We start from the raw sequence: 22,555 nt of genomic DNA on the forward strand, positions 1-22,555 counted from the left end.
GCCCCCTTACTCGGACACAGTTCCTGGTTCGCCCCGTTACTCGGACAGTTCCTGGTTCGCCCCGTTACTCGGACACAGTTCCTGGTTTGCCCCCTTACTCGGACACAGTTCCTGGTTCGCCCCGTTACTCGGGTACAATTCCTGGTTTGCCCCGTTACTCGGACACAGTTCCTGGTTTGCCCCGTTACTCGGACACAGTTCCTGGTTCGCCCCGTTACTCGGACACAGTTCCTGGTTTACCCCCTTACTCGGACACAGTTCCTGGTTCGCCCCGTTACTCGGACACAGTTCCTGGTTCGCCCCGTTACTCGGACACAGTTCCTGGTTCGCCCCGTTACTCGGACACAGTTCCTGGTTTGCCCCGTTACTCGGGTACAATTCCTGGTTTGCCCCGTTACTCGGGTACAATTCCTGGTTTGCACCGTTACTTGGACACAATTCCTGGTTCGCCCCCTTACTCGGACACAGTTCCTGGTTCGCCCCGTTACTCGGACAGTTCCTGGTTCGCCCCGTTACTCGGACACAGTTCCTGGTTCGCCCCGTTACTCGGGTACAATTCCTGGTTTGCCCCGTTACTCGGACACAGTTCCTGGTTCGCCCCGTTACTCGGACACAGTTCCTGGTTTGCCCCCTTACTCGGACACAGTTCCTGGTTCGCCTCGTTACTCGGACACAGTTCCTGGTTCGCCCCGTTACTCGGACACAGTTCCTGGTTCGCCCCGTTACTCGGACACAGTTCCTGGTTCGCCCCGTTACTCGGACACAGTTCCTGGTTCGCCTCGTTACTCGGACACAGTTCCTGGTTCGCCTCGTTACTCGGACACAGTTCCTGGTTTGCCCCGTTACTCGGACACAGTTCCTGGTTCGCCCCGTTACTCGGGTACAATTCCTGGTTTGCCCCGTTACTCGGGTACAGTTCCTGGTTTGCACCGTTACTTGGACACAGTTCCTGGTTCGCCCCCTTACTCGGACACAGTTCCTGGTTCGCCCCGTTACTCGGACAGTTCCTGGTTCGCCCCGTTACTCGGACACAGTTCCTGGTTCGCCCCGTTACTCGGACACAATTCCTGGTTTGCCCTGTTACTCGGGTACAGTTCCTGGTTTGCCCCGTTACTCGGACACAGTTCCTGGTTCGCCCCGTTACTCGGACACAATTCCTGGTTTGCCCTGTTACTCGGGTACAGTTCCTGGTTTGCCCCGTTACTCGGACACAGTTCCTGGTTCGCCCCGTTACTCGGACACAGTTCCTGGTTCGCCCCGTTACTCGGACACAATTCCTGGTTCGCCCCGTTACTCGGGTACAATTCCTGGTTTGCCCCGTTACTCGGACACAGTTCCTGGTTCGCCCCGTTACTCGGACACAGTTCCTGGTTCGCCCCGTTACTCGGACACAGTTCCTGGTTCGCCCCGTTACTCGGACACAGTTCCTGGTTTGCCCCGTTACTCGGACACAGTTCCTGGTTCGCCCCGTTACTCGGACACAATTCCTGGTTTGCCCTGTTACTCGGGTACAGTTCCTGGTTTGCCCCCTTGGGTACAGTTCCTGGTTTGCATGTTTGATCCAGTTAGGATTTGTTCTCCAGCTGCCCTGCTATAGCGGTTTCTTTTATGTTGCCATGTTAGTCAGAGATTTGGAATTTGTGAAACCTGAGATCCTTAAAGGCTGAAGGTCGCTGACTGATAAAATTCAATGATTAACATACTTACAAAATATAAATCTATTCCTGTCTTGTGTTTATCAGCTGCAAGCCGACATAAAGAAACACATACACTTCCTGTCAACATCCAGCCACGCTATTCCATTGGATGATGTAAGTACTGTATCATTAACACCATCCAAAGAAGTCACAGTAACAGAATTCCAAAACTTGGGTTGTTTTACCAGGACAGTCTCTGAAAGGGAGGCAGAATTTCTTTAAAAGTAGCTCCCCAATGGCTCAGTTTTTCGACGGAGTGAGCAAACTGGATGATCCCAGTTTCGACTCCTGGTCTACAATGAGTTATAGTTCAGCTGTCAGCTGTGGCTCAGTGTGCAGCACTCTCAATTCTGAGTCAGAAAGTCGTGGTTTCAAGTTCCACACCAGAAACTTGAGACTTGAGACTCCAATGCAGTACAGAGGGAGTGCTGCACTGTCAGAGGTGCTGTCTTTCGGATGAGACCCCCTCAGGTAGACGTAAAAGATTCAATGGCACTACTTCGAAGAAGGGCAGGGGAGCCCAACATCACCAAAACAGATTATCTGGTCACTACCTCATTACTGTTTGTGGGAGCTTGCTGTGCGCAAATTGGCTGCCGTGTTTCCTATATATATTTTTTTAAATTCATTTTTATGGGATGTGGATGTCGCTGGCAAGGCCAGCATTTATTGCCCATCCCTAATTGCCCTTGAGAAGGTGGTGGTGAGCCGCCTTTTTGAACCGCTGCAGTCCGTGTGGTGTGATTACAACAGTGACTACACTTCAAAAGTACTTCATTGGCTGTAAAGCGTTTGGGACGTCCTGTGGTCATGAAAGGCGCTATATAAATGCAAGTCTTTCTTTATTTCTTTACTTGGACACTACAATGACCTTACATGCCCCTGTTATAAAGAAAGAAATCAGTCAAGGTTCCTGACTGATATGCAGTGAATCCTGCTGGAAAGTGTACGTGGATCAGACAAGGACGGGATGGTGCTTGGCGAGGATGGCCCCACAGCCGAATCGCCCGCTGCTATTCATTGTCTAGGCTCACACACTGAAGAATGGTCAGGTGCCAGAGGGAGCTGAGTGAGTACAGAACCCTCTCTCCGAGAGAGTCAGAGCCTTTGGGAAAAGGGGAGAAAAGTGTTAAAATATTAGAGAGAAATATGATTCAATTAAATGTAATAAAATACATTTAAAACAGTTTGCTGTTAAAAAGAAATCTGTGGCGAGAGCAGATATCATTTGAGTGTCGTAACTGTTGGAGAATTTGTGGAGCATTCAAATGTCTTTCCTGCATTCTCTGGATTATTAAGAAGGTCTGATCCACGACCAGAACCCCAATAGTTCCCAATAACAGGCCAAACCAGGAACTGTACCCAATCACTGTCGGGGCCCAAGGTGGGATCCCGCCTGATCCTGGTGTCGGGCTGATTGATTGATATCCTGCTCTCCAGTGTACACCAGAATATTGTGGTCATCTGGTGCGAGGCAGAGCTGCTATTGTGGGCTGCCTGGATCCAGGAACCCGTAAAATGGCCCAGTCCTAAAAAAATTATGTTAATCTCCCGACTTTGATGGGACTAAACTTTCTAAATCTGAACTCTGTCTTGAGATTACTGTCAGCAACATCTTGGCCTTGGCACAATAGAATAAACCAATTTCAGTTAACTGTGCATGGGTGGATATTGGGCGGTGTTGACTTCCTGTCTTCTGTACACGCCATGGTCATGCTGAATATAAAGACACTTTATTACAGAGAATCGTGACCCTTACTTTCATCATAACATTTGCCATGTCACTGCCTAACCCTTTCGTTCCCTTATATCAGCTGTCTCACTGCCGTGGAACAAGAAATCTCAGCCAACCACTACCTCCGAGTAACTCACCGGGTTGAATTTACGAACGTACAAAAATGACAGGCAGGAAAAGACCAGCTGGTCCATCACACCTGCCCCACACTCATGATGTTCCAAGTATCCTGACTCGACACTTCCCACCCCCAAGGACCCCCTTCTCCTCCCCCACCACAGCCATGTAATCTCTTGGCAGAGACAAAAAAAAGAGAAAAATCCAGGGCCAATAAGGGAAAAAATACTCTGGATAATTCCTCCCCAACCCCCTCAGGCAATCGAAACCAGTCCAGGAGATCACACAGTCCAAGCATTCGTTATCTGTTAATTCACTGACCTTCTGCGTTAGCAGCTTGCTCAGATGGGAGTGATTAGTTGTTTAATTATCATTAAATGGATGATTTAGTTAACTGGAATTGGATGTGCAAGTTTGTGTAATTAGGAAGAGAGGGAAGGAAGGAGGGGAGGAAAGGAGGGAGGGTGGATGGAAGGAAGAAAGGAGGGAGGATGGAGGGAAGGACGCAGGGAGGATAGATGGATGGAAGGAAGGAGGGAGGAAAGGAGTAAGGAAGGATTGATGGGCAAACGAAGGGAGCCAACAGAAAGTTTCATCCATTATTCGAGCCTACTATTTTGAGACTAGTTTTTAGTGAGATTAATGGAGTACATTAGGCGCCATTGCATAAGAAGGAAGAACTCTGAGAACCAGGCACATCTCAGGTAAGTTAGTTAAAAGCACTGCAGGCTATAGAGGACCACAAAGTAACATCTCTCTCTCTCTCTCTTAGGCAGTCCCTCGGAACCAAGGATGATTTGCTTCCACATTAAAAATGAGTTCTCAGGTGACTGATGAGTCCAATGCGGGACCTACAGTCTCTGTCACAGGTGGGGCAGATGGTGGTTGAAGGGGCGGGTGGGTGGGGTGCTTGGGTTGACGTGCGCTGCCTGCGCTTGGCTTCCGCTTGCTTCCAGCGAAGAGACTCGAGGCGCCTTCCCGGATGCTTCTCCTCCACTTTGTGCGGTCTTGGGCCAGGGATTCCCAGGTGACGGTGGGGATGTTACACTTTTTCAAGGAGGCTTTGAGGGTGTCCTTGAAGCGTTTCCTCTGCCCACCTGGGGCTCTCTTGCCGTGCCGGAGCTCTGAGTAGAGCGCTTGTTTTGGGAATCTCGTATCGGGCATGCGGACAATGTGACCCGTGCAATCTATGTGGCTGATCGTTTGTGTAGTCTGTACTATTTTACCTCCTGGACAGATGAGGGAAGTATGAGAAAATATAATCGGACATGTTGAAGGGTAAATTAGCTTTAAAATGTGAATCTTTTCCATCTCAGAACTGTTTCTGAGATACTATGCATACTAGCTTAAACATATTTGTTTCTATTACTTTAGATGATTGTCCCTTTAATGAGCTTTCTGGAGACCGAGTTTGCATACATGGATACCAACCTGGTACAAGAAAATTTTCAGAGGCAAGTCACACACTCAGTAAATCATACAGTAAAAAGAAAAGAAACCATTTGCAAATCTGAAATAAGCTGGAAATATACAGCAGGTCAGTCAGTATCTGGAAGGAGAAAATACTGGTTGTACCAGGTATGTGACTTCAACAGAGCTGCAGAGTGAAAGATCATCTCAGTCTTCAGTTCTAATGAAGGGTCACACCCAATGTTCGCTCTAAGTGGCCGCACAATAATGGGAAAAGTCCCGCACAGGCCGCTCACCGGCTTTTCCGTTACAAGTACCGCGCATGCGTGGAAATTTAATGGGACCGCGCAGTAAAAGAAACAGGCCACGCAGAACAAAGCGCAGCTTACAGGAAACATTGGTCACACCCCAAAACATCAGTAAGCTGCCTTTCAGGAGTAGGGGTCCATGCACCCAGTGTGATTTGCTGTCCATTAATGTTAGCGAACGGAAAACTTGTGCGGGGTGCTAAAAGCTAGTGTCAAAACAGTACGCAGTTGACTAACCCAACCCAACTCAAATATATGTATTTTGGGAAGCCACTGCACATTTTGCTTTCATGGTGATTATGGGGTGAAGGCGGCAGGCTGTTCACTGGGTTTTCACAGGGTAATCAATAGGTATTGGTTCGGTGGGATTGGTGCCAGTTCATTACCTGGCTCCAATCTCAACCAGAAGGACCACTGGTTAATGTCTGCACTCACCGCTGGTCCTGCTGGTTGAGTTTGGTGACAGCTAATCCTTGTTTTCAAATCCCTCCATGGCCTCACCCCTCCCCATCTCTGCAACCTCCTCCAGCCCTACAACCCTCCGAGATCTCTGCATTCCTCCAACTCTGAGCTCTTGCGCGTCCCCGATTTCCATCGCTCCACCATTGACGGCCGTGCCTTCAGCTGCCTGGGCCCTAAGCTCTGGAATTCCCCCCCTAAAACTCTCCGCCTCTCTCTCCTCCTTTAAGATGCTCCTTAAAACCTACCGCTTCGACCAAGCTTTTGGTCAGCTGCCCTATTATCTCTTTATGTGGCTCGGTGTTAAACTTTGTTTGATAGCACGCATTACCCTGGTGAAGTGCCGAGGGACGTTTACGATGTTAAAGATGTTATATAAATGCATGTTGTTGTGGTAGTGAGCTGCTTTTGGCTAATTTCACCCTCTAGTAGTCTGGGTGTTCCTCACTGGAGGTGGTTCGAGTGGTGGGAGGATTGGGGAGGGGAACGAGGGCCCCAGACTGTCTGGTGCTCCCCCCAATCTAGGTAGAGGCTTTGCTGCATGCTATAGGTAGGGGATGACATGCTCACAGGCAGAAATATTAATCAGAATATCGAACATTATGATATTCCCTAATTATTTGTTCTTTTCCTCGCAATCTCCATTTAGTTTATCTTCTCGCTTGATTATGTGGCCTCTTTCTCCTCTCTAGTCTGCTCAAACAACACTCCTCAGTCCCAATTCAGAAGAACACCTCCTACCCACACCAGTATACGTTCTATTTCCCACACCAACCACCCTTGTGGCGTCTATGAATGAAACTGCCCAGCGCATTTCACATAGGACCCTTACAGCCAGCAGATAGGAACATAGGAACAGGCGTACGCCATTCAATTAGATCATGGCTGATCTGTATATCAACTCCATCCATCTGCCTTGGTTCTGTAACCCTTCATACCGTAAAAAACTATCAATTTCAGTTTTGAAATTTTCAATTGACCTAGCCTCACCAGCTTTTTGGGGGCGAGAGATCCAGATTTCCACTACCTCCGACACTCTCATCTATTATTCTAGGTTGGATCCAAGCCCGAACCCTAGATTTGAAAGGCATATATGGCATTGTCCAGTCCCTGACTTTCTAACACTTTTCTCACAGCCTTCTAGGTTTCCTCTGGACACATATAATTGACGTCATCTACTTAACTTCACATCAGGGTGGTGTTTCTCAGGAGTTTTATACAAAACTAAACTACACTTTGAAGGTGAGTTTATGTAACTGATTTGGAGCAGGTGTAATGTGAGGAACGGTGTTCGGTGCTGCAAAGTTCTTCTCCATATAGATGAGACAGGCAGTGTGCGCTTTCGCCGCATTTTATTCCGTCGGTGAATTGGAGGCTCTGTTCCACCACGAGTTTAAAGGCTGCAGGAGTAATTTTATGAGACTGCGCTCACGGTGGGGAGGCTTGTCCACTGGGAGCACGCATGTCAGGAACTCCAGCACACATTACCCTTGTGAAAAATCAGAGGGAGCGCCGCTGGAATTCCCAAAACGTGCTCCCGGTCGGCAAGGCTCCCCTGCCGGGAATGAGATTTTGTCGAATTATCCCTTGTAGTTTGAAAAGGTTCCTCCCCCATTTCTTTTCCTGTTTCTGAAGGTGACTAACTCATCCCACAACTTTATTACCCTTTGGGTGTTAAACTTGCCCCAGACTTCCCCTCTTACTCCTAACTTTACTGTTTTTTAACTTGTGGTCTCTGGGATTTGAATCCTTCACCCCCTAGTGAATAATTTGCCTGGATCAGCTTTGTAAATTCTCCTCCATAATGTGATAAAGTTCAATGATGTTACCTCAAGCAGAGCTTTCCTTCCCCCTACACTGGGGAAAGCTGCTGGTTTCAGCTCGGTATCTTTTCTTAGTGCCTGATGATCCAGCTCAAATATTTCAATGAAAGAAAGATCTTAAACAATCCAATTCTGGAAAATAAACAACATTTTAGATTAATGCATTAACCATTGATTTATCAAATAATAAGCAATGTGAAGTAGCTTGCCCCATTTGTTAAATACTATGGGATTTACTCAATTCCCAGACCTTGCTGCTTAGCAACAGTCTAGATGAACAAGTTGTCTACATGAACAGGTATTAATTCCCTTGGTGCATCTGCGGCATTTTAATATGCTGGCTATCTGGGAGGGTGTAATCATTAACCAGTAACTTGTTTAATAAGCTTTCAATGGGACTTTATATCTTCCAAAGCTTGGAGACAGTTACTCAGGAGTTGATTTGACTTGGGATAGGGGGTGGGGCTGTTGGACTCCATTACTCTGCTATCACCTCCGCTCAGAGACCCTGACTCAGTTATTGACACTGTCGGAGTTGCTTTGTTTCAGCACCTGCTGCACTGTTTCCATGCCGAGGGAAATGGTTTGCCACTGGATGAGCTTCAGACCACCAGCTTCGAGGTGAGGTCATAGGATTGCAACCCTTGTTCGCCAGATTCACAAAACATGTACACATATTGATACAACTATACATGCACAAGCATATACATGTACACACAGACACATACATATGGACAGATTAATAAATATGTGAACACCTAAGATTCAAAAGTACAAATAAGTATTCTCACCGTATCCCCAGTCCCTTCTCACCGTATCCCCAATCCCTTCTCACCGTATCCCCAGTCCCTTCTCACCGTATCCCCAGTCCCTTCTCACCGTATCCCCAATCCCTTCTCACCGTATCCCCAGTCCCTTCTCACCGTATCCCCAGTCCCTTCTCACCGTATCCCCAGTCCCTTCTCACCGTATCCCCAGTCCCTTCTCACCGTATCCCCAGTCCCTTCTCACCGTATCCCCAGTCCCTTCTCACCGTATCCCCAGTCCCTTCTCACCGTATCCCCAGTCCCTTCTCACCGTATCCCCAGTCCCTTCTCACCGTATCCCAGTCCCTTCTCACCGTATCCCCAGTCCCTTCTCACCGTATCCCCAGTCCCTTCTCACCGTATCCCCAGTCCCTTCTCACCGTATCCCCAGTCCCTTCTCACCGTATCCCCAGTCCCTTCGCACCGTATCCCCAGTCCCTTCTCACCGTATCCCCAGTCCCTTCTCACCGTATCCCCAGTCCCTTCTCACCGTATCCCCAGTCCCTTCTCACCGTATCCCCAGTCCCTTCTCACCGTATCCCCAGTCCCTTCTCACCGTATCCCCAGTCCCTTCTCACCGTATCCCCAGTCCCTTCTCACCGTATCCCCAGTCCCTTCTCACCGTATCCCCAGTCCCTTCTCACCGTATCCCCAGTCCCTTCTCACCGTATCCCCAGTCCCTTCTCACCGTATCCCCAGTCCCTTCTCACCGTATCCCCAGTCCCTTCTCACCGTATCCCCAGTCCCTTCTCACCGTATCCCCAGTCCCTTCTCACCGTATCCCCAGTCCCTTCTCACCGTATCCCCAGTCCCTTCTCACCGTATCCCCAGTCCCTTCTCACCGTATCCCCAGTCCCTTCTCACCGTATCCCCAGTCCCTTCTCACCGTATCCCCAGTCCCTTCTCACCGTATCCCCAGTCCCTTCTCACCGTATCCCCAATCCCTTCTCACCGTATCCCCAATCCCTTCTCACCGTATCCCCAATCCCTTCTCACCGTATCCCCAGTCCCTTCTCACCGTATCCCCAGTCCCTTCTCACCGTATCCCCAATCCCTTCTCACCGTATCCCCAATCCCTTCTCACCGTATCCCCAGTCCCTTCTCACCGTATCCCCTCGATCCCTTCTCACCGTATCCCCTCGATCCCTTCTCACCGTATCCCCTCGATCACTCTCACCCCCCCTCGATCACTCTCACCCCCCCTCGATCACTCTCACCGTACCCCTCGATCACTCTCACCCCCCCTCGATCACTCTCACCCCCCCTCGATCACTCTCACCCCCCCCCGATCACTCTCACCCCCTCGATCACTCTCACCCCCCTCGATCACTCTCACCCCCCCTCGATCACTCTCACCCCCCCGATCACTCTCACCCCCCCCGATCACTCTCACCCCCCTCGATCACTCTCACCCCCCCTCGATCACTCTCACCCCCCTCGATCACTCTCACCCCCCTCGATCACTCTCACCCCCCCCGATCACTCTCACCCCCCTCGATCACTCTCACCCCCCCGATCACTCTCACCCCCCCTCGATCACTCTCACCACCCCCCCCGATCACTCTCACCCCCCCGATCACTCTCACCCCCCTCGATCACTCTCACCCCCCCTCGATCACTCTCACCGTACCCCTCGATCACTCTCACCCCCCCCTCGATCACTCTCACCCCCCTCGATCACTCTCACCCTCCCTCGATCACTCTCACCCCCCTCGATCACTCTCACCCCCCCGATCACTCTCACCCCCCCCTGATCACTCTCACCCCCCCCTCGATCACTCTCAGCCCCCCTCGATCACTCTCACCGTATCCCTCGATCACTCTCACCCCCCCTCGATCACTCTCACCCCCCCTCGATCACTCTCACCCCCCCGATCACTCTCACCCCCCCCGATCACTCTCACCGTATCCCCTCGATCACTCTCAGCCCCCCGATCACTCTCACCGTAACCCCTCGATCACTCTCACCCCCCCTCGATCACTCTCAGCCCCCCCTCGATCACTCTCACCGTATCCCTCGATCACTCTCACCCCCCTCGATCACTCTCACCCCCCCCGATCACTCTCACCCCCCCCGATCACTCTCACCGTATCCCTCGATCACTCTCACCCCCCTCGATCACTCTCAGCCCCCCCGATCACTCTCACCGTAACCCTCGATCACTCTCACCCCCCCTCGATCACTCTCACCCCCCCTCGATCACTCTCACCCCCCTCGATCACTCTCACCCCCCTCGATCACTCTCACCCCCCCCTCGATCACTCTCACCCCCCTCGATCACTCTCACCCCCCCTCGATCACTCTCACCCCCCCGATCACTCTCACCGTATCCCTCGATCACTCTCACCCCCCTCGATCACTCTCACCCCCCCTCGATCACTCTCACCCCCCCTCGATCACTCTCACCCCCCTCGATCACTCTCACACCCCCTCGATCACTCTCACCCCCCTCGATCACTCTCACCCCCCCTCGATCACTCTCACCCCCCTCGATCACTCTCATCCCCCGATCACTCTCACCCCCCCTCGATCACTCTCACCCCCCCTCGATCACTCTCACCCCCCCTCGATCACTCTCACCCCCCCTCGATCACTCTCACCCCAGCTCGATCACTCTCACCCCCCCTCGATCACTCTCACCCCCCCTCGATCACTCTCACCCCCCCTCGATCACTCTCACCCCTCGATCACTCTCACCCCCCCTCGATCACTCTCACCCCTCGATCACTCTCACCCCCCCTCGATCACTCTCACCCCTCGATCACTCTCACCCCCCCTCGATCACTCTCACCCCCCCTCGATCACTCTCACCCCCCCTCGATCACTCTCACCCCTCGATCACTCTCGCCCCCTCGATCACTCTCGCCCCCCTCGATCACTCTCACCGTATCCCTCGATCACTCTCACCCCTCGATCACTCTCACCCCCCCTCGATCACTCTCACCCCCCCTCGATCACTCTCACCCCCCCTCGATCACTCTCACCCCCCCTCGATCACTCTCACCCCCCCTCGATCACTCTCACCCCCCCTCGATCACTCTCACCCCCCTCGATCACTCTCACCCCTCGATCACTCTCACCCCCCCTCGATCACTCTCACCCCCCCTCGATCACTCTCACCCCCCCTCGATCACTCTCACCCCCCCTCGATCACTCTCACCGTATCCTCGATCACTCTCACCCCTCCCCTCGATCACTCTCACCCCTCGATCACTATCACCCCCCCTCGATCACTCTCACCCCTCGATCACTCTCACCCCCCCTCGATCACTCTCATCCCCCCGATCACTCTCACCCCCCCTCGATCACTCTCACCCCCCCTCGATCACTCTCACCCCCCCTCGATCACTCTCACCCCCCCTCGATCACTCTCACCCCCCCTCGATCACTCTCACCCCCCCTCGATCACTCTCACCCCCCCTCGATCACTCTCACCCCCCTCGATCACTCGCACCCCCCTCGATCACTCGCACCCCCCTCGATCACTCGCACCGTATCCCTCGATCACTCTCACCGTATCCCTCGATCACTCTCACCCCCCCTCGATCACTCTCACCCCCCTCGATCACTCTCACCCCCCCTCGATCACTCTCACCCCCCCTCGATCACTCTCACGCCCCCCTCGATCACTCTCACCCCCCCCTCGATCACTCTCACCCCCCCTCGATCACTCTCACCCCCCCTCGATCACTCTCGCCCCTCGATCACTCTCGCCCCTCGATCACTCTCACCCCCCCTCGATCACTCTCACCCCCCCCCTCGATCACTCTCACCGTATCCCTCGATCACTCTCGCCCCCCCCTCGATCACTCTCGCCCCCCCTCGATCACTCTCGCCCCCCGATCACTCTCACCCCTCCCCCGATCACTCTCACCCCCCCCCGATCACTCTCACCGTACCCCTCGATCACTCTCACCCCCCCTCGATCACTCTCACCGTATCCCTCGATCACTCTCACCCCCCCCTCGATCACTCTCACCCCCGATCACTCTCACCCCCCTCGATCACTCTCACCCCCCCCTCGATCACTCTCACCGTATCCCTCGATCACTCTCACCCCCCCTCGATCACTCTCACCGTATCCCTCGATCACTCTCACCGTATCCCTCGATCACTCTCGCCCCCCCGATCACTCTCACCGCCCCCCGATCACTCTCACCGTACCCCTCGATCACTCTCACCCCCCCTCGATCACTCTCACCGTATCCCTCGATCACTCTCACCCCCCGATCACTCTCACCCCCCCTCGATCACTCTCACCGTATCCCTCGATCACTCTCACCCCCCCTCGATCACTCTCACCGTATCCCTCGATCACTCTCGCCCCCCCTCGATCACTCTCGCCCCCCCTCGATCACTCTCGCCCCCCCCTCGATCACTCTCGCCCCCCCCTCGATCACTCTCGCCCCCCCCTCGATCACTCTCGCCCCCCCCTCGATCACTCTCGCCCCCCCTCGATCACTCTCGCCCCCCTCGATCACTCTCGCCCCCCCTCGATCACTCTCACCCCCCCTCGATCACTCTCACCCCCCCTCGATCACTCTCACCCCCCCGATCACTCTCACCATACCCTCGATCACTCTCACCATACCCCTCGATCACTCTCACCATACCCCTCGATCACTCTCACCCCCCTCGATCACTCTCACCGTACCCCTCAATCTCTTTTACCATGTGTCCCAGTCCTATCTCACCATATCATTCAGTTACTACCTACCAAATTCCCCAATCTCTTCTCACCATATCGTCCTATTCATTCTCACCATACCCGACTCCCTTCCTACTATATCCCTGACTCCCACTTGCCATAATCATTACATCACACCGTATCACTCAGTCCCTTCTCACTATATCCCTCCAATCCCTAATAGCCGGATCCCCCAATCTCCCCTCTCTCCAGAAACAGATTCAGTCGTTTATTGACACCATTTGTACTCTCCCTTGTCCTTCCCCCGTAACTTATTCCACATCTCTATAACGCTTTAGGTGAATAAGCTTTCCCGTACTCCCTTCCTTACTCCTAACCTCCTCATTTTTAACTTGTGATCTTTCGGATTTGGTTGCCTGCTCACTATGTAACTGCAGCTTTTTCACTTGTTGCTACACTTTGCTGTAAATTTACTTCTTTTATTTCAGGCTCTTGAAGCTCATTTGACTCTGAATGCAGCGAGCACTCACCAGCTGATCCAGAAGTTTTGTGCAAAGAAAATCCAACAACAGGTCTGCAGTGTAGACTGTCATCTAATCCAATACTAATTAAGGTGTGAAAGTCCAGCAGATATAGCAGAGGTATCATGAACTCTGAGTGAAAGCAAAGATAGTTTTAAATATGTCAAAGGATTAGTAATCAAAGACAATGCTATTGTTAACTTGTAGGGAATATGTAAGCTCACAGTGTAGGTTATAGCGATGTGCTTTGTGATTTATTTATATGTTTATAGCTCATGACATTGACTGCCATTAATCATCAATCACAACAACAATTTGTATTTACATAGCAACTTTAATGTCCCAGGGTGCTTCACAATCTAACCCGTGCTGTACCTGCCCCGGGAGTGTTTGATGGGACAGTGTAGGGGGAGCTTTACTCTGTATCTAACCTGTGCTGTACCTGTTCTGGGAGTGGTGTTTGATGGGACAGTGTAGAGGGAGCTTTACTCTGTATCTAACCCGTGCTGTACCTGCCCTGGAGTGTTTGATGGGACAGTGTAGAGGAGCTTTACTCTGTATCTAACCCGTGTTGTACCTGCCCTGGAGTGTTTGAATGGGACAGTGTAGAGAGGAGCTTTACTCTGTATCTAACCCGTGCTTGTACCTGCCCTGGGAGTGTTTGATGGGACAGTGTAGAGGGAGCTTTACTCTGTATCTAACCCATGCTGTACCTGCCCTGGGAGTGTTTGATGGGACAGTGTAGAGGGAGCTTTACTCTGTATCTAACCCGTGCTGTACCTGCCCTGGGAGTGTTTGATGGGACAGTGTAGAGGGTGCTTTACTCTGTATCTAACCCGTGCTGTACCTGCCCTGGGAGTGTTTGATGGGACAGTGTAGAGGGAGCTTTACTCTGTATCTAACCCGTGCTGTACCTGCCCTGGAGTGTTTGATGGGACAGTGTAGAGGGAGCTTTACTCTGTATCTAACCCGTGCTGTACCTGCCCTGAGAGTGTTTGATGGGACAGTGTAGGGGGAGCTTTACTCTGTATCTATTGCTGTTTGTGGGACCTTGCTGTGCGCAGATTTGCTGCCACTGTTGCCTATATAACAGTGACTGCATTCAAAAATAATTAATTCATTGTAAAGCACTTTGAACGTCCTGAGGATTTGAAAGACACTATGTAAATACAAATTCTTTCTTCCTTCTTCTTTAATATTCCTTTCCTTGAAGAACTAAAAGATTAAATTACCTCATTTCCCTCTAACGATTCTACCTTTTTTTTTTAAGACTGCTGAGGAATGTTCGAAGTACGGTGCAGTGACTTTCAAAGTGTTTTACGACAATCAAGTAAAAAAGCTCCATGTTGAAATCCTAAACGCAGTTAACCTCATCCCACTGGATTCCAATGGTAAGAAAGGAGATGGGGTTTCTGGCTGAGGGGATAAGTTGCCCGTGTCTTTACACTCTCTGAATCTCTTCCTCATTCCCATCCTAACTCTCCTGTGCAGGTACTAGTGATCCTTTTGTGCAGCTGACTCTGGAACCCAAACACATCTTCCCACTGGTAGAGAGCAAAACAACTCAACGCAAGGATAATGACCTCAACCCGCTCTTTGACGAGGTCTTTGAGTTCAGGTACAGAACAATTCAATTCAATTTGCCATATGTAGTACAGGAAACTCTTTTTTTATCCGGCACAGATGGGACCGGTGTGGTGCCGGTTTATCAAAAAGTCTGGATTACAGAGAGTTATATAGTTAAAAGGTACGAGAGCTCGTACACAGCAACAAATCCAAGCTTCCCTGTTGCTTAGCAACAGCTGCAAGAAGCCCGACCAAGTGCAGGAACCCCCGATTACACAGCCAAGAATCAAGAAACGGCCACTAATGTGAAGAAAAACTTACCTGAACCTACTCCTGAATTTTGCCGGTTAACCGAGATTTCCGGTTGTTTGGGTGCCGGTAAATCGAGAGTTTCCTGTACAATGCAAGTTATTGTTAACGAGCACTTGTTCCCTCACCCGTGCCTCTGTTACCTCTAGACTCGAATATTCAAATCCTCCCACCTTGCACCATTCAACCTCAATTCATCCAAAACTCTGCTGCCCGTGTGTCCTAACTCACACCAAGTCCCCTTCACCCATCACCCGTGCTCGCTGTCCGACATTGGCTCCCGGTCCAGCAACACCGCGATTTTAAACATTTTCATCCATTTTCAAATCCCTCCATGGCCTCGCCCCATCATAGAATTTAGAACAGTACAGCACAGAAGGAGGCCATTCACCACAACTCTGTTTTCTATCCCTGAGACAATTTTGTATCCATGCTGCTGCTGCCCCTTTTATCCCATGGGCTTCAATTTTGCTAACAAGCCTAGTATGTGGTATTTTATCAAACGCCTTTTGAAAGTCCATATACACAACATCAACTGCACTGCCCTCATCCACCCTCTCTGTTACCTCATCAAAATACTCAATCAAGTTATCTCTGTAACCTTCTCCATACCTACAACCCTCGGCGATCTCTCCTCCAATTCTGGCCTCTTGCACATCCCCCGATTTTCTTTTCTCCAACATTGGCGGCCGTGTCTTCAGCTGCCTGGGCCCTAAACTCTGGAATTCCCTCCCTAAACCTCTCCACCTCTCTCTCCTCCTTTAAGACACTCCTTAAAACCTACCTCTTTGACCGGGCTTTTGGTCATCTGTCCTAATATCTTCTTTTATCCTTAGTGTCAAATTTTGTTTGATAACACTCGGGTGAAGCGCCATGGGACGTTATACTACATTAAAGGCCCCGTATACGTTGTTGTTGTTGTTGTGCCCTCCTTTTGCCCTGCCAGGGTATGGTTCCACAGGCACCAGTTTCTTTCATGTTGCTTATCCATTTTTCATGGCAGGCTATTTGACCGCAGGGTATCGCAGCCAAGTCTGATTGTGTCCTCAAATTACGTCCACATATACACTTTCCAGAAAAGGTTGCTGACTGGTGATCAGCAGGAACCCTGGCTGATTTTCTGCTCTCTAACCCAAGGGTGCAGCGGGCAACTGTAATGCCCCTCGAGCACAGGACAAGGACTGAACCTGCGACCTTCCTGGCCTGTATGCTTCAGCCAATGAAAATAAAAATTGTGGGGGGGGGGGGGGGGGGGAAAGAGATGTAAAACAGGCTGCTGATTCGCTATCACCCATCTTACATTATCGCACAAAGTCAAAATGACCCCCACATAGTTTGATTCTGAGGGATAGGCCAAGCTCCCAATTGATTATGGAATGCACAAAAGGCGCAATTTACTGGCAGTGTGGTTGAGAGATTGGACTGCCAGTCCTGCAGCACAGAGCCTTTCAGAGATAGTTTGATGTGGTTGCAAGCTATTCTTTATGTTCTTGAGTTCATGTATTCGCGCCAATAGTGCTTCTCCACCATGTTTTAGCGCCTCGGCGGGGATTCCATCTGCTCCTGAGACCTTGTTGTTGTTCAGTTGTCGGATGGCCTTTTCAGCCGCACGCCGGGCTGGGATTGTACCGAGGTGGTGGCGGGTAGCATGCTGCGTGATAGAGTTGAGGACACTCGCGTCGACGACGGAGTCTCATTTCTCTTATTTGGAAGGAGGAGAGCATGCCAGGGGATCTCAGAGACGCTGTAATCGTGACCATCTTCAAGAAAGGTGACAAGTCCGATTGCGGTAATTACAGAGGAGTCTCCCCGCTGTCTGCCACAGGGAAAGTCATCGCAAGAATCCTCCTCAATCGCCTTCTCCCAGTGGCTGAAGAGCTCCTCCCAGAGTCGCAATGCGGATTCCGCCCACTAAGGGGCACAGTGGACATGATCTTCACCGCGCGTCAACTACAAGAATTAGCACCAACTACTGTACATGGCCTTCTTTGACCTCACAAAGGCCTTCGACACCGTCAACCATGAGGGATTATGGAGTGTCCTCCTCAAATTCGGCTGCCCTCAAAAGTTTGTCACCATCCTCTGCCTGCTTCACGACGACATGCAAGCCATGATCCTGACCAACGGATCCACCACAGACCCAATTCACGTACGGACCGAGGTCAAGCAAGGCTGTGTCATCGCATCAACGCTCTTCTCGATCTTCCTGGCTGCAATACTCCATCTCGCCCTCAGTAAGCTCCCCGCTGGAGTAAAGCTAATCTACAGAACAAATGGGAAACTGTTCAATCTCCGTCGCCTCCAGTCCAGATCCAAGGTTGTCCCATCCTCTGTCATTGAATTACAGTATACAGACGATGCTTGCGTCTGCGCACACTCTGAGGTCGAACTCCAACCCATTGTCAACACCTTCACTGAAGCATACGAGAGCATGGGCCTTAGACTAAACATCCGTAAAATAAAGGTCCTCTACCAACCTGCCCCCGCCACACAGTACTGCTCCCCGATTATCAAAATCCACGACAAGGCCTTGGACAACGTGGACCACTTTCCATATCTCGGGAGCCTACTGTCAACAAGGGCAGATGTCGATGACGAAGTCCAACACCGCCTTCAGTGTGCCAGTGCAGCCTTCGGTCGCCTGAGGAAGAGAGTGTTTGAAGACCAGGACCTCAAACCCAGTACCAAGCTCATGGTCTACAGGGCAGTAGTGATACCCCGCCCTCCTGTATGCTTCAGAGACATGGACCATGTACAGCAGGCACCTCAAAGCACTGGAGAGGTACCACCAACGCTGCCTCCGCAAGATCCTGCAAATCCATTGGCAGGATAGGCACACCAACGTCAGTGTTCTCGCTCAGGCCAACATCCCCAGCATCGAGGCTTTGACCATGCTCGATCAGCTCCGATGGACGGGCCACATCATCCACATGCCCGATACGAGACTCCCAAAACAAGCGCTCTACTCAGAGCTCCGACACGGCAAGAGAGCCCCAGATGGGCAGAGGAAACGCTTCAAGGACACCCTCAAAGCCTCCTTGAAAAAGTGCAACATCCCCTCCGACACCTGGGAATCCCTGGCCCAAGACCGCACAAAGCGGAGGAGAAGCATCCGGGAAGGCGCCAAACACCTCGAGTCTCTTCGCCAGGAGCAAGCGGAAGCCAAGCGCAAGGAGCGCACGTCAACCCAAGCACCCCACCCACCCGCCCCTTCAACCACCGTCTGCCCCACCTGTGACAGAGACTGCAGGTCCCGCATTGGACTCATCAGTCACCTGAGAACTCATTTTTAGTGTGGAAGCAAGTCATCCTCGGGCCCGAGGGACTGCCTAAGAAGGTGGTTCTTGGTCTAAATCAGAACATTTGCAGAATCCTAGACTTGCACAGCTAAAAATGTTACATGTAATGTGTGAAACGTTGCATTTTTCTCTCGGTGCGTGAGCAGGGGAGTAATAATTGTTTTTTGTGTGATTTGTCTTCAGTAATGTTACTGCGGAGCAGTGTCGGAGCGAGGGGGCCTGCCTACTCCTCACTGTATTTGATCACGATACACTGGTCAGTGATGACCTGGAAGGGGAGGCATACTTCTCCCTGCAAGACATCCCTGGACTGGACAGCACTGAGGAAGCACTCAACATAAATAGGGTTCCTCAGAGCCGATTGACTCTCGGCCATCCAAAACCAAAAGGTAAGAAACAAGCTACTTTATTCATCTTCCACATTTTCTGGGCATGCATTGAGTTCAGTGGCCAATATAGAGTAGTATCCCCTTGCTGCACCATTCCGTCATAGGACAGCCCCTCCTGTGCACTCCACTACTTTGTGTGTGAGTTCTGTGCTCATCAAGGGGAGGGATGTCAGTATTGTGCAATGAAACACTTTAACAGTTCAGGCACCCAGTGTTGGCCTCAAACACTCCCAGGGCAGGTACAGCACGGGTTAGATACAGAGTAAAGCTCCCTCAACACTGTCCCATCAAACACTCCCAGGGCAGGTACAGCACGGGTTAGATACAGAGGGAAGCTCCCTCTACACTGTCCCATCAAACACTCCCAGAGCAGGTACAGCACGGGTTAGATACAGAGTAAAGCTCCCTCTACACTGTCCCATCAAACACTCCCAGGGCAGGTACAGCACGGGTTAGATACAGAGTAAAGCTCCCTCTACACTGTCCCATCAAACACTCCCAGGGCAGGTACAGCGCGGGTTAGATACAGAGTAAAGCCCCCTCTACACTGTCCCATCAAACACTCCCAGGGCAGGTACAGCACGGGTTAGATACAGAGTAAAGCTCCCTCTACACTGTCCCATCAAACACTCCCAGGGCAGGTACAGCACGGGTTAGATACAGAGTAATGCACCCTCTACACTGTCCCATGAAACACTCCCAGGGCAGGTACAGCACGGGTTAGATACAGAGTAAAGCTCCCTCTACACTGTCCCATCAAATACTCCCAGAGCAGGTACAGCACAGGTTAGATACAGAGTAAAGCTCCCTCTACACTGTCCCATCAAACACTCCCAGAGCAGGTACAGCACAGGTTAGATACAGAGTAAAGCTCCCTCTACACTGTCCCATCAAACACTCCCAGAGCAGGTACAGCACAGGTTAGATACAGAGTAAAGCTCCCTCTACACTGTCCCATCAAACACTCCCAGAGCAGGTGCAGCACGGGTTAGATACAGAGTAAAGCTCCCTCTACACTGTCCCATCAAACACTCCCAGGGCAGGTACAGCACGGGTTAGATACAGAGTAAAGCTCCCTCTACACTGTCCCATCAAACACTCCCAGGGCAGGTACAGCACGGGTTAGATACAGAGTAAAGCTCCCTCTACACTGTCCCATCAAACACTCCCAGGGCAGGTACAGCACGGGTTAGATACAGAGTAAAGCTCCCTCTACACTGTCCCATCAAACACTCCCAGGGCAGGTACAGCACGGGTTAGATACAGAGTAAAGCTCCCTCTACACTGTCCCATCAGCACTCCCAGGACAGGTCACTATTGAAGATGACACATGAAAAAATGACCAGCTGGTGTAAGGCTGGAGGGAATTGTGCCCAGCAGCAGTCAGCACTTTCAGGGAAAGAGGGACGAAACTTGGGATGAAAACGGTTGCAAACTGCAATCGTGATCAAACTGAACTATCTCTTAACTGTGCAAGACTTGTCACTGGCTTTTATTTTCTTGACAGAAGACAATATACTGAAGTTATTAGAGGCGCGAAAAGGAGACAGAGATGCTCAGGCATTCATCAAAATACGACGGCAACGGGAAAGAAAGTCAATGGAAACATAAAGGTTGACGCAACTCAGGGAGAGGCACCAACACTGGATGGAATCAAAAACGGAGGACTTTCAGGCACCTCATCTCTTTCACTCGGTCACCCAGACGCACAAGTGCACGCTACTGACGTACACCCCGCCTGCCACCGTTGTATAATGGAAAATCGCGAACAGTATGTTAGTGCTTTCCCAATATGTGCGTTTGGCTAGCGGGCCTCCCCCCCTCGGGCGTAGAGTGTTCATGAAGTCAGCTTCTGCTGTGGGAGTCTCATTGGCTGTTTCCGGGGCCTCAGGCTATGCTTTCTCTTCGGAAGGCTCACTTTCATCTGTCTTGAACTGTTCCTTTGATTTTCAGACTTATCTTGTTTCACCTCAGGATTTTCAGTGGATTCCATAGCAGTGCTCTTTCCCTTTGGATAGATCACACGGTCGTTTTTAAAATGTTCTGGGTGTTTTAAAGTCTTTAACAGCAGCCAGTTACGGTTCTGTCGTACAGCGGTGGAGACACCACCCTCAGATCATGTTTAGTGTGTGTTGTTATCATTTTATTTAATGCAAGATTCGTGTTTGTGTCCAGCTTTTGTGTTTTGCAACAGCCACCTACATCAGACTTTGTACAGTGCCAGCTTGGCCCTGAGGGAGTTCTAAACCCTACTTCAGGACTTGAGCATATAGCTTAGCCTGCCATTCCAGTGTGGTGCTGAGGAAGTGCTGCATTGCCAGAGGTGCCACCCTTTTCATGAAATGTTAAAAATCCCAAAGCACGAGCTGATGAAGAGCAGGGGAGTTCTCCCCAGTGTCCTGTCCCATATTTATCCCTCAACCAACAGCTAAAAACAGATTATCTGGTCACGTTGCTGTTTGTGGGACCTTGCTGTGCGCAAATTGGCTGCCGCGTTTCCGACATTACAACAGTGACTACGCTTCAAACGTATTTCATTGGCTGTAGAGCGCTTTGGGACATCCTGGATCATGAAAGGAGTTATATAAATGCAAGTCTATCTATAGCTCATTGCTGTCTGTGGGATCTTGCTGTCCACAAAATTGTATATGAACAGTAGGGACAATTCTGAGAGATGTGAGAAGGCTGTGTAAATGCACCCTCCTTATTGTGTGGGAGTTCTATTTATGTAGAAGGGTCAATTTTATGAATGTGTGCTCTCCGAGGGACCCATACCCACCAGGAATGCACGTGAGGAAATTGTGGGGAATGCGTTCTGATTGCTGAGGCTTCCTAGTGGGACTCTACATTCTTAAAATTGGCCCTATACAGGCAGCTGATAAATGGACAGGCCTGAACAGCCTGTTTGTCCAGGAGATTAGGGATGGCTTTATATTAACATTTGCAAAATGATTTTACTTCTCAAATAAGACACATACCTGTTAAAATCCCTCTTGTGCCAACCACAGATATTCAGTGAAACTGATTTTTTAGCAATTAAATATTTGCACCTCATTACCTCTGTTTTCTGTTGTATTTATTCTCATTCCACCGAAAAGAGCAGCTTGCGATTATTTTCCAGCTGATGTCAATCTCGCCATCCGATATATTAGAAAAGTAACAGTGCAGGTGCAGTGGGGTAGACACTGACCTTTCGTTCCAGCCCAGACTACAATTACATAGCACAGCAACAGGCCATGCGGCCCAACATGTCTATGCCGGTGTTTGCTCCACACGAGCCTCCTCCCAGTCTACCCTATCAGACTGATGGGATAAATGTCCTCGGACTGTAATGATACACATGAAATGAGGTTGGGTAAAACAGATTTATACTCATGACCACCTTTTTGCTAAATTTAGCAAACAGGCCACAGGATGGTTGGAATATGTAATACTGCAGTAGAAGGGAATGCTCTTCTGAGTTTGGG

General features: G+C 50.8%; 1 protein-coding gene across 1 annotated transcript in view; it reads left to right on the top strand.

Moving 5' to 3' along the window:
* Positions 1–22,145, top strand: part of LOC147102600 (protein unc-13 homolog D-like) — an 81,222-nt gene extending 59,077 nt beyond the window's left edge. Inside the window, exons 10-18 of the mRNA XM_085963255.1 lie at positions 1,743–1,811; positions 4,924–5,003; positions 6,863–6,968; positions 8,099–8,170; positions 13,493–13,576; positions 14,796–14,916; positions 15,017–15,143; positions 18,883–19,088; positions 20,596–22,145. Of these exons, the coding sequence (XP_085819381.1) occupies positions 1,743–1,811; positions 4,924–5,003; positions 6,863–6,968; positions 8,099–8,170; positions 13,493–13,576; positions 14,796–14,916; positions 15,017–15,143; positions 18,883–19,088; positions 20,596–20,699 (969 nt within the window). The 3' untranslated portion in view covers positions 20,700–22,145. The remainder of the gene's footprint in view (positions 1–1,742; positions 1,812–4,923; positions 5,004–6,862; positions 6,969–8,098; positions 8,171–13,492; positions 13,577–14,795; positions 14,917–15,016; positions 15,144–18,882; positions 19,089–20,595) is intronic.
* Positions 22,146–22,555: the final 410 nt, after the last annotated feature.

The sequence above is a fragment of the Somniosus microcephalus genome, chromosome 21 (assembly GCF_052327205.1).
Source record: "Somniosus microcephalus isolate GS21.2 chromosome 21, FLI_Smic_1.0, whole genome shotgun sequence".
Taxonomy (NCBI): Eukaryota; Metazoa; Chordata; class Chondrichthyes; order Squaliformes; family Somniosidae; genus Somniosus; species Somniosus microcephalus.